The sequence below is a fragment of the Anticarsia gemmatalis genome, chromosome 19, assembly GCF_050436995.1.
Source record: "Anticarsia gemmatalis isolate Benzon Research Colony breed Stoneville strain chromosome 19, ilAntGemm2 primary, whole genome shotgun sequence".
Lineage (NCBI taxonomy): Eukaryota > Metazoa > Arthropoda > Insecta > Lepidoptera > Erebidae > Anticarsia > Anticarsia gemmatalis.
In genome coordinates, this window is record NC_134763.1 from 6,546,037 (window position 1) to 6,560,527 (window position 14,491).

Here is a 14,491-nt window from a genome sequence, read left to right on the forward strand (position 1 = left end):
CAAAGCACAACCAGACCCGAAACAATTATTTGTGGAACGCTCAAATAATTGTCCCGTGTGGGAATCGAACCCACGACCTCCCGTTGCATTGGTATCGGCGTGGCGACCTAAACCACTGCGCCACGGAGACAGGTAAGTTTAAAGCAGTTTAAATGGAGGTAAGTTGTATAATTGAGCCTCAGAACGAAATCTCTTGTGAAATCAAATACTAAAACGGTACGTATTAACATTTTATTTTCATTAACAAATGTGGGGCAGTTTGTTTATCTTACAATAATAGCAACTATACACAGGTATACTTGAATTACGTACAAAGTATTTATTACACTATATACAAAATATGGGTTACATCTAGCTTGCTATTTTATCCATCTGAGAACCAAATTATTTATTTACTACTTTTGTAAATACTCATGTATAGTACAGGTACAAGCATAAACTTCAAACACTTATTTAATCAGTCTAACGACACTTTCAAAACACAGTTTTTATTTGTCTAATTTGTTATTAATATTATGATGATTAGTCCTTGACAATGATCGGTGAAACTCGATAAGAGGGAGAAGCAGCAAAGGCATCGTTACCTCTTATCTCATCGCGTTTTCGACCCGTTTAGCAATTCAGTACTAGGTATGTGTACCAACTGCGACTGTTAAAAACTTTAATTAAATAACTTTGTATTCATATCCATGCTTGTTACTGCACTTACATTTTTAACAATATTTTAAAGTACAATAATTTATAGGTTATTCAATTTAACTTACCTTAACGGATATCACATCAGGTTTTACATTATCGTTATATTTTTGTGCATTACATATAAAGAAAAAGACTTCATATTTTGCTTTGTATTTCAAACTACCTATTTGAAGATTTATGAGGCCGACAAAAAACTGCAATGTATATTTTTAAGCGTTGAATTGTCTTTTTAATGAGAAATAATCTTTGTAAGATATGGTAGGTGCATCCCATTTGGTGCTTACATTGTTACTGAGAGGACAATAGGGAGTACAAAACTACCACCCTAAGAACATTTTCTTTTTTTTCTTGCCTGTTGGCGGCAAGTCCATAGTGGCATGCAAAAGCATACAGTACATGGTACCGTTCACAGAACAAACCGATAAGCATTAAGGTACAGAAAACTAAAAACTAAGTACAAAATACACTATTAAGTTTGTCACCTTCACTATTCGTAGTTCATTTGGTACAGTCACTTGTGAGAATTTCAACGATTCTTCATTCACTTAAGACACTTTAAACACTCCATACGATTTCATAACGCGCAAAGATCCGAGCAACAAATTCACAAAACCCTCTTTGTTATTGTATCGTCTTGATGAGTTTGTCAGTTTAGTTCCTTTGTTATACGATAGAGGCGCTGAACCATTTCAAGTACACAGATTTTTGATAACAGTGGCAAATAGTTCGTGAGACACAAAAATCCATTTATTATCTTCATGACAATGTTTTCAAGGGATAATGATCATTCTGATTTTTGGAATAAGTACTCAATTTGTTTGTATCGTTACTGTAGAGAGTGTTTGTCACAGTGTGTGGTGTTATACAAGGATTTCACACCCCCATCTCGTTGTATGGCCTGCCGTTGGTCATGTCGACGTCGACGGCGCGCTCCGAGATCCCGTTGAGCCCGTTTGTGTGCCCACGGGAGCTTAACTGTCAGAGATCTGCAAAATAAAAAGGATAATAAATGTTCGTCGTTTTCAAGAAAATGTTTAATATCTATTACCTCTATTGGCATCAGACTTGGGATCAAAGTTTTATAGGTTAGATTGTAGCTTTATTTAAGGTTCACAGTTCTATTTTACCTACAATTATAGAAAACTAAGTATTTAATAAATGTTTTTCAATTGATTAATTGACTTCTTCGGTTGTTGGCAGTCTGCAGTGTTTGTCATATAGTTTAGGTTAGCAGTAATATAGTTAGAAGTCATTCATACCCATAGTTTCCTGTTGTAACTCTAGTTTGTACGCGGGGTTGTCGTACGGCGGGAGAGACGACTCGCGAGGAGCCGATGGCACTGCTGTGGGTAGTGACAATTGTTTTATAATATTATTTTGGCCTAGAGCGAAGTAAAATTGACTAAGCAGAAATGATTCCATTAACCAACATAGGTATTAAGTTATTTTAGTAGAAAATTTTCCATATAACTAATAAATAAACTCCAGCAATTTCAATTTGCGATAAACAGACAAACTAACTTAACTTTATGTGCTATAAAGTTATAAATAAGCGCTTTAACTTGACAAACAAATGCCTAAGTTTTCTCAAGGGGGCAAGGCAATATCTTATTAATTGATGACGGTGTAACCACATCACTATTGGACAAAAATAAGTGAAAGCTACTGACTAGTGATAGGCACGGATCTGGGGCGGTGCCTGCGCAGCACGACGAGCAGCAGTAGCAGCGAGGACAGCGCTCCGAGCGCCGCCACCGCGCCCACGCCCACAAGCGCGCCGTAGTAGTCGCCGCTGCGACCTGATACTGATGATGATGATTCTATCTCGTCTGGAAAGAACATAACAGTAATTAATACAGGTTTATAACTAAGTACGCTTCATTATAGTTATTCGTGTAGGAGGAAACAAAATTGATTGTATTATAATTGGATACGGAGATCATGCAACGCAAAAGCTTTAAAGTTATGACAACAAGAATTTTGTTTTTGACTTGTAACTTCGAAATTTCAGTTAGCGTCGCTTAGGTTGTGATACCTGACAGTCAATTTTGTTCTTGTCGTTAAGTACTAAGTCATTACTTAACACAATTATTGTTACGCGTTCATTTTCATTTTTACTTTCCTCGACTCTTAAAACGGCCTTTTAAAAAAATGTTTACCAGTATGAAATCTGTGATAAATCAATATTATAATAGGCTGATGATACTCACTGTCTATAGGCTCCGGATGGTCCAAAGACTTGGTATTGATCTCCAACACGTTGCTTGTCTTCACTTTACCATTTGTCAGGAACAATTCGAGCCAGATACGACACCTAAAAACAAAAACGTCCAGTGAATTAACTTGAACTCGGGTAATTCCGCGATTAAAAAGAGTGGGCAGGAGTTTCTAGCTCGATCTTGCTAGCTCTACCTTATGGACTGACGGCAAATAAACTAAAGTACTGTATCTTTGCCAGTATTATGAATTGATTTTTATTTATAATACTGAAAAGTTTAAAATTGGAAAACTTATCATAAAATACTATAAGTAAGGCTTAGGGATAGTGAACTTACTTTGTATCCGGCGACAACCCAGTAATCGTGATCGCCGGCGGCAGATCGCGAGCTGCCAATCTGAAGGCATCTCTCTCATGCCTGTCATGGTCATGTCCGAGGAAGTCATGGCCGTCATGTCCGTGATGTCCGTGGATGTCGTGCAGGTCATGTCGGTCAGTCCCACCGGTGGGGTTGCAAGCGTGGGCAGCTCGGAACACCCGCACCCACCGCTCTGCCGGAGCAGGAACACCACGCCACCAAACTTCGGCTGCTCCAGAACCGATGGCTCGAGTTTCGATTGTAACCGTCCAGTTATATGGATCTAAAATAATACAGAAGTTTTTTTTGTAAAACTCTATTAAACTCAGACTCTTTCTTCACGTTTCTTTAAAAGCAGAACGACGCACTGGAAACATCAGGGAAAATAGGGTGGATGGAGAAATATCAAAAATGTTTTCTCTCACATTTAGAAACATTGCGATTACAATTTTCGGACTAACGGTTAGATTTTTAAAGGAACTTCAGGATATTTTCTTTTTTACTCTGCCTAGTAACTTACGCTTATTTGGTCAAAAATCTAGGAAATCTTTAAAATGTATTTACTTTTCTGACGCCGTGAATATTTACCAATATAAGGTGCCGTAGTGAACTCCACTTTGTTAGGGTCAGTAAGTTCAGTGGTGGCCTTGGGTGGAGGGACCAGCACCATCGACGCCTCGTACTTGGTACCGGGGCGCAGGTCGTGGAGCTCTGCCGCTGAGCGACTGTGGTGCAGCAGTTCCGTCATGCTGTAGATTGGAGTACCTACTGGACGGTATCTGTGGAGAAGAGAAGATTATAGAGTATATTTAGACGAAATGTATTATACTCGGGCCATTTCAAACGTACGAACCAAGTCATGTCATTTTATCGGAGTCTCTCGCTCGCAGTTTCACATTGTCACATTCTTTCGATTATGACGTAGTTCGCACGTTTGTAATGGCCTGATTATAGAGGTAGTTAGTTCTGTTCTTATATTGCTAGGAAGGCATTGTAGAGGTATTTTTTTCCTGTTTACTGCAAAAGCACTAACCGAGCGACCATTATCTTCATCTTACCATCTTCCACAAACTTCTTCTTCTTCTTACCACAAACAAAAACGAACAGTAGTAATCTTATTGATATTGCATGAAAACGTGCGTTTATTTTACTACTCCTTTTGGCCTGAATCAGATCTTTATTATGTCTAATTACGAGTTTCTCTAATATGTTGCTCACCTGACTTGAATGCCATCAATATGCATAAGTTCCTCCTCATCGAAGCGTCGCCAGGTGACTTGCGCGGTGGTGTCATTGACCTCCACAATTGTAAGGCGACTGTCTATCTCACGACGCTTCTCTTCAATAGGCACCACCTGGAATATCACAAATAAGATTGTTTACACTGTGAATCATGGCAAAGTACGATATGTACGGCAAAAGGTATGCGTTCAACGAAACAAAAACTTAAGTCTCTTTCATCCTGAACCTATGTAGGTTACATATTCGCATCTAAAACGAATCACCATGTCAGTATGGCGTAATTAATGAGCATCTTTTTAATACAATCTATACTAATCTTATGCAAGTGGTAGTTTAGTTTTTGTGTCATTTTACATCTAAATGTTTTTTCACATTTTTTTTCTTATAACCTCACCGAGGCAAGGTCCAGAGTGCGCACAGTATAGATCTCGCTCTCCGGTTCCACAGGCAGGTTGTGCAGATACAGTTTCCCTCTGATCTTGTACGTGGTGCTGGGCTTCAGGCCTGCCAGTCTGAACTCCAAGCGAGGAGTAGTCAGGATCTCGTCGGCCGGTGCGAACACTTGCGAGTACCATTGCGATATGTCTTCGTCACTGGAAAAGAAAATATTAAGATAGAAATTATACTATTGAAAATGTGGTCTGTATTAATACTTCTGAAGAAGACAAAAAGTGGGCTAGATAATTTCTATATGAACATTTAAGTGCTCATAAAGCTCGAATATCATAAATATGATTTCAAACGAACAAACATTTTCATTTCACAGAAATGTTACTTACGCCTTATCTGTATATCTTAAGTCCACGCTGCCTCTCAAGCCCACTAGAACGGTCGGTAATCCAAACAGCATCTTCACACTAGTAGGCGAGTCAGCCTCCAGGGTTATCACCGACAGCTTCTTATTAGTGTCTCCGTAAGGCGGCGGCAGGGTCAAGCCTGGTGGAAGACCAGCCAAGGCAGGGTCTATAGGGCTTGAAGGACGACGGATGCCCTGATCGTAGTCGTTGTCTTCCTGAGGGAAGTGGATTTCCGGAGGAATGGTCGGAAGGAATCCTGGACGAGATGGTATATCTGTTGCTTGTTGACCTGTAAATGAACGTTAATTTTATTAGTTAGAATATCTTCAAGGTCTTTCGTAGATATTACTATAATGCTGAAAAGTAAAATTTCTATAGTATACTTCAATAAAATATGATCTATTGCCAACGTGTATCAATAAATACTGTGAAGTACATAATTATTATAATACAATTGCGATTATGTCTCTGTAAAAGTACACGGATATTGTTTTTCATGGCAAGGTGTACGTAAATCTAAACAAGCGAATATAAAGTTTTAGTACAATGGTAAATAGGTGATTATTTTCATAACTCATTCAAAAATATAGTACATGAAAGTCAGTCATTTGTTCAGTCGGAATCAAGCTATATTTCTGCTGAGTATACAAGGACACAAATAGCAGCATCTACTGAAAGTATGTATGTACATAAGACCGTGTGTGTCAGTCGACAGTATGAAAGTCAGTCAGTGATACATCAAGAAGAGTCTGAAGCTTTAGCATCAAGGTGAGCGGGTGAGGTGACAAACCTTCCGCAATGTCCAGCCCCTTGTCTGCCGACCGTCCTAAGTTCTTATTCACTACAGACTCCACTTCCATCTGATGCAACAAATGCTCAAGATCCAACGCTGTGTACGTTTTGCCAGCCATTGTTGGAGGTTTAGGATTCTGGTTATATCTTGTCGATGGCATGTGAATTTTAGCACTGGGCACAGCTCTAAGCAACACAGTTTCATAAGGGTTGGGCATTTTGGTCAATAAGTGTGTCTTCGAATCCTGGTCGAACATATCGTCATACATATCAGTCGGTTTCGGACTCTTCAAGTCTTTGGTCTTTAATATCGTCACTTGTTTACTAAGCACAGGTTTATCTCGAGTGGTTTGGACAGTTTTAGCTTGTGGAGATGGGATAGTGCGAGGAGGATAATAGGCTGTGGTTCTGTTAGGGAGTACAGGCTCGAAGAAAATTAGATTTGCACCTCCTGACCTAAATTCTGGTATTGGACTCGGTTTTACAGGTATATGGTCAGTTTGATGTTTGGTATAATAGCTTTCAGTTGCTGGACTAATGTTTCCTAAAGGTAGAAAGTAGTTTAAATTTTCTACTCTCGACAGTGGAATCTTCCTAACCGGTTCATAAACGTATTTAGTTGTAGATACTTCTGGGGATGTGGCTTTCTTTTCTGCCTCCGCCGTTTGACTGCGATGAGCTTGAAAGAACTCTTGCTGTTTGTTTTCAGTTGCAATCTGATTAACAAACGGCGTCTGTGGTCGGGTATGGTGATTATAATTTGTGTATGTTATGGCTAAGGGATCTACCAACTTGGATTCAGATTTACTATTAGACATTTCCCAGTTATGGTTAATAACGTTGACAAAGGGTACTTTTGGATGTATGTTCTTAAAAGTAGTATCACCATCGTCTAGTGCGAAAATAGTGTGATTGTTTCCTGGGGGTTGAGCTGGAGTTTGAGGTGGCATAGAGGGTGTCGGCGCGGCCAAGGCTGATGCCGCCGACGGCTGTGACGGAGACTCTTCAGCAGAATCATATTTAGTTGGCATAGAAGATGTAACGGGTGTAAAAGCAGTCTTTATGTACTTCGGTAAGGTTTTGACGGGACTGAGGTGTCTGTAAAAGTCAACAGGCTCAGTGGCGTGGGGTGGAGTGAGTATAACTGGTAATGGTATGGTAGATGGTACAGGTGTGACAAAGTTCATGATTTCACCAATGCTCGGTCTGTTGTATGGCTGAAAAGCCGATTCATTTCCAGCTGTAAGTAATAATGTGTGAATGAATGACATGCAAATGGTATTAGCGCGAATTTGTTACGGAACTTCTGACTTTAGTGCCTCATAACAACGACCGTGGGAAGAGCAAACCAGAAAAATAAAGTTTTTAGAAATGTTTTCGATAAATCCCGATTACTTTCATCGTCTTTGTTAGAAGGAAATAAAATCCAGAAGTCACGTGGAGATATGACATGTAAATGTGAGATGATGCATAAATTAATGTAAATTTGAATTATTTCGTGGATTTTGATGAAGTGCAGGCAAAGCATGATACAGGAATCTGTCATTTGACTTTCCAAAGAATCAGTGATAAGATGTACAAACGGAAAATATAAATTTTATCAGGACCTCATAAAAAACATCAAGCCAATACAGATTTCTTTCTGTTTTCTATGAGACCCCAAGCCAAAGTAAAACTCGAACACAGTTATTTTTGAGATTTTTTTTCTGTTTCATCAATACATATTGCCAGACTTACCATTAGGTACGCAGCCCCATTGCTTGCAGCAATCTTCATCAGATATATTAACAGCGGCCGGTCGATGGTTGGGAGGGCACCGTAGTGACTGTGGTGGTACAGGCGGGAGGGATGAGCAGACTTCTTGACAGTCCAGCTCTCCGTTCTCGCAGAAACACCGTTGCTCACAACCAGTTAGAGATATTGGTACTTCACTCCAGTTTGGTACACTGCAATTAATATTTTTCAAGTTAATTGTTGTTTAAAAATACGGCGGATTTACTTCCCCAAAATATGATAGATAGAAGCTATTTTGTAACCCATTATGGTCCCAGTGCTGAGCAAGGGTCTTCTACCGAATTGAGGGAGTGGTTTATTATTTATTAATATTTACTCATTATTTATTTAAGGTTATTTGGCCAAGTTTGGTATTTCTACTTTCCTCTACAATTTTTTTAACGGCAAATAGCGTCTATCTTAATGATTTTAAACAGTGAACATCAGGTTTAACTTACGCGACTCCCTTATAATGGCAGGTCCCATCACTCAGGCACCTGGCCGACCTCGGGCAGCAGTTAGGAGGGGTAGCCGGCGGGCTGGGCGCCCATCGCACGCAGCCCTTAGAGACTAGCTCCAAGCCAACATGTGAAGGACACACCAGCGCAGCACATTCACGAGTATCAGGACCTGTGCACTCGCACAGCTGCTCGCAACCGATGTGAAATTCATCGCCTGGAGAACAGGAATTAGAACATTGTATGATTAGAAGCTTGAAGAAGCTAATTGGTGGCTGCAGTTAGTGTATCTTTTGTTATAATTATTGTTAGGTTTTAGAATTATTTAGACTACTAGATTTAGTTAATTTTGCTACGGCAATAACGGCAATTGCCGAAGCAAGATGGCGACTGCGGTTTGTTTTTAATTTTTTTATGTTTGGTTATTTATTTAAGGTTCGAATCGAGTCTACCGTACCCATTGACGAAATTATTAATATAGATAATATACTATTACTATTTTAGAAAGAGCACATATAGATTTTGCTGTTTTGATGTCAGTAGATATTCCTTCTTATTTACTCTGCTATCAAATTACCTTCACATGAGAGTCGACTTTGGATATTCAAAGTAACACTTACCGATGGCATAAAAATGTCCGTCATGAAAGCAACCATCTTTTGTATCATTACGTAGATCCTCATCAGGGACCTCATTGGCTCCAGCATCCGATGCGGTTATAGTAAAGTTAAATTTTGTTCCAGTTTCCTTCGTCTTCAAGATGTAGTCCCTTCCACCTTCCAAGTTCAGAATCAGGTTGGAATACTTCAGTTCTACGTCACTGAAAGACTTCCCTCCGTTGTTGCTGAGGAGCAGGTGGATAGGATCTTCGCTCTTGTTCATATGCATCAGGTTCACTTGTACGGAGTTGTTCTGAAGTACTTTGACAGAGCCTATTGGTTCAGATAGCACGAGGGGTCTGGACGGGGTGGAGTCTACACTGTCGTAGTCCTCGAAACCTTTGATTACCTGGAAGTAGATGAGACTATTATATCGAGTTTCATTTAATTTTTTCTCATATTTATCGGATTAGTTTTTGATTCAATTCAATCAAATGAAATCAGAAAAACCTAATTGCTGGTTTAATTATACCTAATCTAATGATGAGGCCATTAAAACCACGAGACTCGTGTCATTGTTACTCGTCGTCAGGTAGGTATATTCTGCGTATTCTTTTCAATTTCTTGTTTTCTTTTTTTTTTATTCTAAAAACCACAACTCCACGCACTAAGAATTGCTCTTGTGTCGGACTTTTATAAACATGCAAATAACGAACACAAACTACAACCAGACCCGAAACAACTATTTGTTTGTACAAATAATTGTTCCATGTGGGAATCGAACTTACCACCTCCTGACGCAATGGTAGTGGCGTGGCGACCAGCTTTACCACTATGTACTGATTTACTGTCTAAACACATATTCTTCTGGAACCCTTACCTCAGTGGTAGTTGATGTAGACGTAGTAGTATTTTCAGGCTCTTCGTGTGCGTCATGACTGACGTCACACACTTGCACTTCACAGCACGCGTCGTTGGGATCCTGCACGTTGATGCACTTGTCTGATACCGGGAGGGGATTGCATCTGGAAGTACAAAGATAATGCTTCTAGAAAATTAGTCGATACTTGGCTTTAGCTCTTATAGTATGGCGTTTTTAATTTATACATAAAAAAAAAATCTATACTAATATAATAAAGCTGAAGAGTTTGTTTGTTTGTTTGATTGTTTGTTTGTTTGTTTGAACGTGGTAATCTCAGGAACTACTGGTCCGATTTGAAAAAATATTTCAGTATTAGATAGCCCATTTATCGAGGAAGGCTATAGGCTATATAACATCACGCTACGGTCATTAGGAGCGGAGTAGCAACGAAAAATGTTACAAAAACGGGGAAAATTTTGACCCATTCTCTTAGGTGACGCAAGCGAAGTTGTGCGGGTCAGCTAGTAAAGTAATATAATAAACATTGAGCAGTTTTAAATTATTCAAATATTCTATTGCTCTGTGTATATGACTAGTTTCCCCGTGGTTAATAGACGAAGCAGAAGTAAGAAAGTTTTCGGTCTCTTCCTATCACAAAGTTGATAAACTATTGATGATAAACTATATGTTTCAGATAAAGACGATACGTACCTTGGTTTGCAAGTCACCACAGAGTTGGTATCGCAGAAGCAGGTTTGTTCGCAGCCGATGTGCCACTTGGAGCCGATTGGATGCGTCTCGTTTCCGTAGCGACAAACTTCTAGTTTTGACACCTTCGTGTCTGAAATAGAAAATATTTTACAATTAGAAAACACGCGATTTACGTGGAGATATCTATAATAGGCTAACTGTACTTCATTTTTGTTACCTTATTTTTTTGTTTAACTGAAAGACCAAGTCTTTTCTACATGACCACGTTCGCTATCGAACTCTTTATTGAGTAGACACTTAGTTAAGTTATTATACTAGAGCTTTTTATGCTACTGAGGGTTTACATCACTTGGATACTCAATCTTCTCACGTAGAACAATTTCTCTAAGCTTTATATACCATAACAGGTATGTATACATACCTCCACTACCAGTAGCGCACGCAATGATGGAGCAGCACTCATCAACAGGTGACTCAAAGCACAGCGGGTCGTTGAGTCGTCTTCCCCGGCGGATGTAGGGATGTTTGCACCGAGGAGTGCAGTCAAACGTACCGCCTGAGGTGCACTCACAAGTCTCTTCACACCCTCTGTCCATTCGATCACCGACCTTCAAACATTAAGAAGTGGTAAAGTAACAATCGGCTAATACGCTGAAGGGCGGTTTTTCTTCTAAAGTCGATTATTATCGACAACTGACGAGCTGTTGATAAATGTTGTATGAAAAACGAATGAGGGCTCCAAGTATAGTTGACAAGACCTATTCTCTCTATAGAATTTAAATGCCAAATACTCGTCAGTCGATAGCATCAACAGTAGAAAATCTACTGCAGTGATGATATTAATGGGTTTTTAAATATCTTTCATATATAGAGAAGGATAATAATAAATATATTTATAATAAATAGATAGGGAGAATTAAAGGGTTTAGAGAATGCTGCGAAAAACAAATGAGAGTCTATCTTTGGATCTTTTTATTGCCAAAACGTGAGCTGCTATAACAACAGGTGAAAGGCAAATCTTGTCAGCTAAACCATCAATCTATACTAACCTTATAGATGACCTCATTTTCCTTACAAGTATCAATTTCATCCGACCCTCTGTCATTCATGAGTGAATGGAAAGGAGCCTGCAAATTTGTATAGAATTTTTCAGGCATTTCTTTATTCTTGGTATCAGGCATCATTCTAGTTTCTTCTTCATCATCACCATCTAGATTGACATCGCTTAAGTCAGCCAAATGCTTTCGATTAGATTTCGCGTTCGTATCATTGTGAAGAGCGTTTGCGAAATTTTGTAGCTCATCAACATTTAAATTTAGTAGTCTTCCCTTAGGTTTGTTTTCATTAGTCATTGGTTCAGGGGCATCCGGCACTTTGTTTAGGTCTACAGGAACTTCGGGCAGTTCTGGTGTGGTGGCTACTTCCACCTCTGTCCTGTTTTCCGTTGTAGTTTCAATTTCGGGTAATCTTGGAGGTGGTGGCGACATGAGAGCGTATCTATCTGTCGTCGTTTGTCTTTTAACTGCTGGAGTGTCATCGTCGTCTCCTGTTATTTTACCTGGAAATAAAGTAAATAGATTTTTGTAGTTGAATTTTAATATTATAAGTGGCTCAGGGAGATTTGGAACAAAAGAGATGAAGCTTTTGCCCTGCAGTCAGCAGGACACGCCATTGGCTACTTAAAGAAAAAACTACAGGAAGAAAAATTCTTATTCATAGAAAAAGTGATGTTCCGTTTTGGTAGAACTTCGAACGTCTTATTTAAAACTAGATTGTGTTTATAGTGTTATGCCTTACCCCTCCATTTCCTCTATACCTATGTATCTTCTAAAGAATTCAACAGGAAATATCTCTACAGAGCTTAGCTCAGCAAAAACATAAGTTATCAAAACTGGTCCGCAACTAGGGCAGGGTCAGTAGGCGATTTACTGGTCATGTCCAATTAGATTCAGACTGTACCGTATTCTTAGTTGTACAATTGTCGATCTTATTACCAACGTTTAAGGTCGAAATCAGAATAGTAGAGAAGTAAAATTGGAACTGCTTGCAAACGACCTGTCGATCGAAATCAATGTAACTGTCATCGAACATCGATTACGATAAAGTAATTTGGAATACTGTCAAATTTCTACAAGGCAATATAAACCTTATAGCAGTAATAATAAAAGTGGTATTTGCTTTCAAGTTTTGACAAGTTTGTGATGAATATAGGACGTTACGGAATTTAGAAAATGATTTGTTAGTACGACGTGAGAAAGTATTGAATGATTGTTATTAATATGTTTAGTGATTGTTTTCATTGCGGTTTGTAAATTGTGGAGTGTAAATCATATGGTTGAATTAGAAAGAATGAGGTTCCTAATTGGTTTGTGGTTGTGTACGTGTCTGTAGGTACGCGTTTGTATGTAGGTGTGTGAAACTTTTCTTCCTGAAATATTACATTAGTGGCTTAGTTATCAACAGCCGTGAGGATCGATCCCTGAGGTTAAGCTACGTGTGTCACGGTTGTTCTGTGAATGGGTGACCAATAGGAACCATCTAATGCATATCAAACTCTTTCGTGTTTCGGAAGGCACGTTAAATTGTGAGTCTCCGCTTTCTTTCATAATATGGGCCCATTCTGTGCTCATATCACATAGTGACTACCAAACAAATAAAATTCAAACAATCCCATTACGCACTCCATTATAACAACAATGGCTACAACAACTGGAACAATTACACTACAATTTGATTAACCATACAACAAATACATATTAGATAATATGCCTGTCATAGTGGGCCTATAAAACTTGGCCAATCTCCCACACAAAGAGCGTTCAGTCACGAATTGAAGCAATATTTTTCACCGCGTTTATCTGATTCAAAGGGCTGGCATAACCGCAAACGATTGGTAACACATGTCATTACAAAACGTCATGCAGTTGATAAATTATGTTAGAGACTGTGTATATTGGCTAATGTAACGTTTGAGTACGGAATTGAGTACCAAAAGGTACCTACTAATACCAATTAAAGGAATGCTAGTCCTTCAACCACTTTTACGTGACTTAAACCACATTAGGTATTTGCTTTAAATATTTTTTGGGGAGATCCTAAAAGACTTTTTTGCAGGATGATTATGTGTAGTTTGAAAGTGAGTCGTGACAAACAGCGTAGAAAACTAACAAGGATTAAAATTAATACTTATTACTATTTATATGTAAACAGTGTCTCTAACTTATATTAAAATTATTTATAACTAATTTCTACAGTAACATCTAATATTATCCAGCCCGAATTCCCATTGATATTATCTCAAATCCGCACTCCGAGGTGAATTCTAGGCATAGCCCTTCCCATTTTCTGGTAGGAGAACCTCATCCAGCTTCGAGATAGTGCTGGGTCAATTTGCTTTTTGTTAAAAGATGTTAAATTTTTGCACATTTCGTTACTTGTTCTAAATCTTCGCCAAACTCAAACAGCTCATAGCATAGGAACAAACGTTTCCAGCAAATGCATGTGCGTTTCACTAATATACACGTACTCTAATACGAAGGTAATAAGTGCACACCTGCGGGCCACCATTAGGTAGAACGACCGGTCGTCCTAGACATGTGGAGCAGTGAACAGTGATTTACATTACTAACATAATGTTGTAACTTATAATGTACCGCGCTTATGAGTTCTTGGTAGACATTTGCATTTTTTGTACAAGTAAGTTGCAATTTAGTTGAGTGACTGATCCAGGCGGTTAGGGAAATTGTAGACAGGATAAGGAGATATAAAATGAGAGTATAAAAATCCTATCAGAACGTTTGTTCATTTAAATCAAGAAATAAGCATCTTTATCTCTTGTCGTTTTTAGGGCTATTTGAGAATCTGTAACATACTTATATTAATTTTCATAAACTTGGACTTATTGACACTAGAGGAATCGCTTATCCTTCCACTACAAAAAAATATTTCTGCTTACTCTCTAAATATGTTCACCATACGTTAA

General features: G+C 38.7%; 1 protein-coding gene across 3 annotated transcripts in view; it reads right to left on the reverse strand.

Moving 5' to 3' along the window:
- Positions 1-217: 217 nt before the first annotated feature.
- sas (stranded at second transmembrane protein) overlaps positions 218-14,491 on the reverse strand; it is a 57,218-nt gene continuing 42,944 nt past the window's right edge. The window contains exons 3-19 of one of the 3 annotated variants that reach the window (XM_076127210.1): positions 11,559-12,067; positions 10,931-11,117; positions 10,510-10,639; positions 9,817-9,961; positions 8,958-9,345; positions 8,338-8,554; positions 7,844-8,052; positions 6,105-7,346; positions 5,297-5,603; positions 4,912-5,110; positions 4,494-4,630; positions 3,864-4,054; positions 3,255-3,558; positions 2,910-3,013; positions 2,370-2,528; positions 1,959-2,039; positions 218-1,685 (exon numbers count right to left, since the gene is read on the reverse strand). In XM_076127210.1, coding sequence (XP_075983325.1) covers positions 1,678-1,685; positions 1,959-2,039; positions 2,370-2,528; positions 2,910-3,013; positions 3,255-3,558; positions 3,864-4,054; positions 4,494-4,630; positions 4,912-5,110; positions 5,297-5,603; positions 6,105-7,346; positions 7,844-8,052; positions 8,338-8,554; positions 8,958-9,345; positions 9,817-9,961; positions 10,510-10,639; positions 10,931-11,117; positions 11,559-12,067 — 4,517 coding nt within the window. In that variant the 3' untranslated portion in view covers positions 218-1,677. Of the gene's footprint in view, positions 1,686-1,958; positions 2,043-2,369; positions 2,529-2,909; positions 3,014-3,254; positions 3,559-3,863; positions 4,055-4,493; positions 4,631-4,911; positions 5,111-5,296; positions 5,604-6,104; positions 7,347-7,843; positions 8,053-8,337; positions 8,555-8,957; positions 9,346-9,816; positions 9,962-10,509; positions 10,640-10,930; positions 11,118-11,558; positions 12,068-14,491 lie in introns of all 3 variants that reach the window. The other 2 variants (XM_076127209.1, XM_076127211.1) reach the window with 2 other exon arrangements.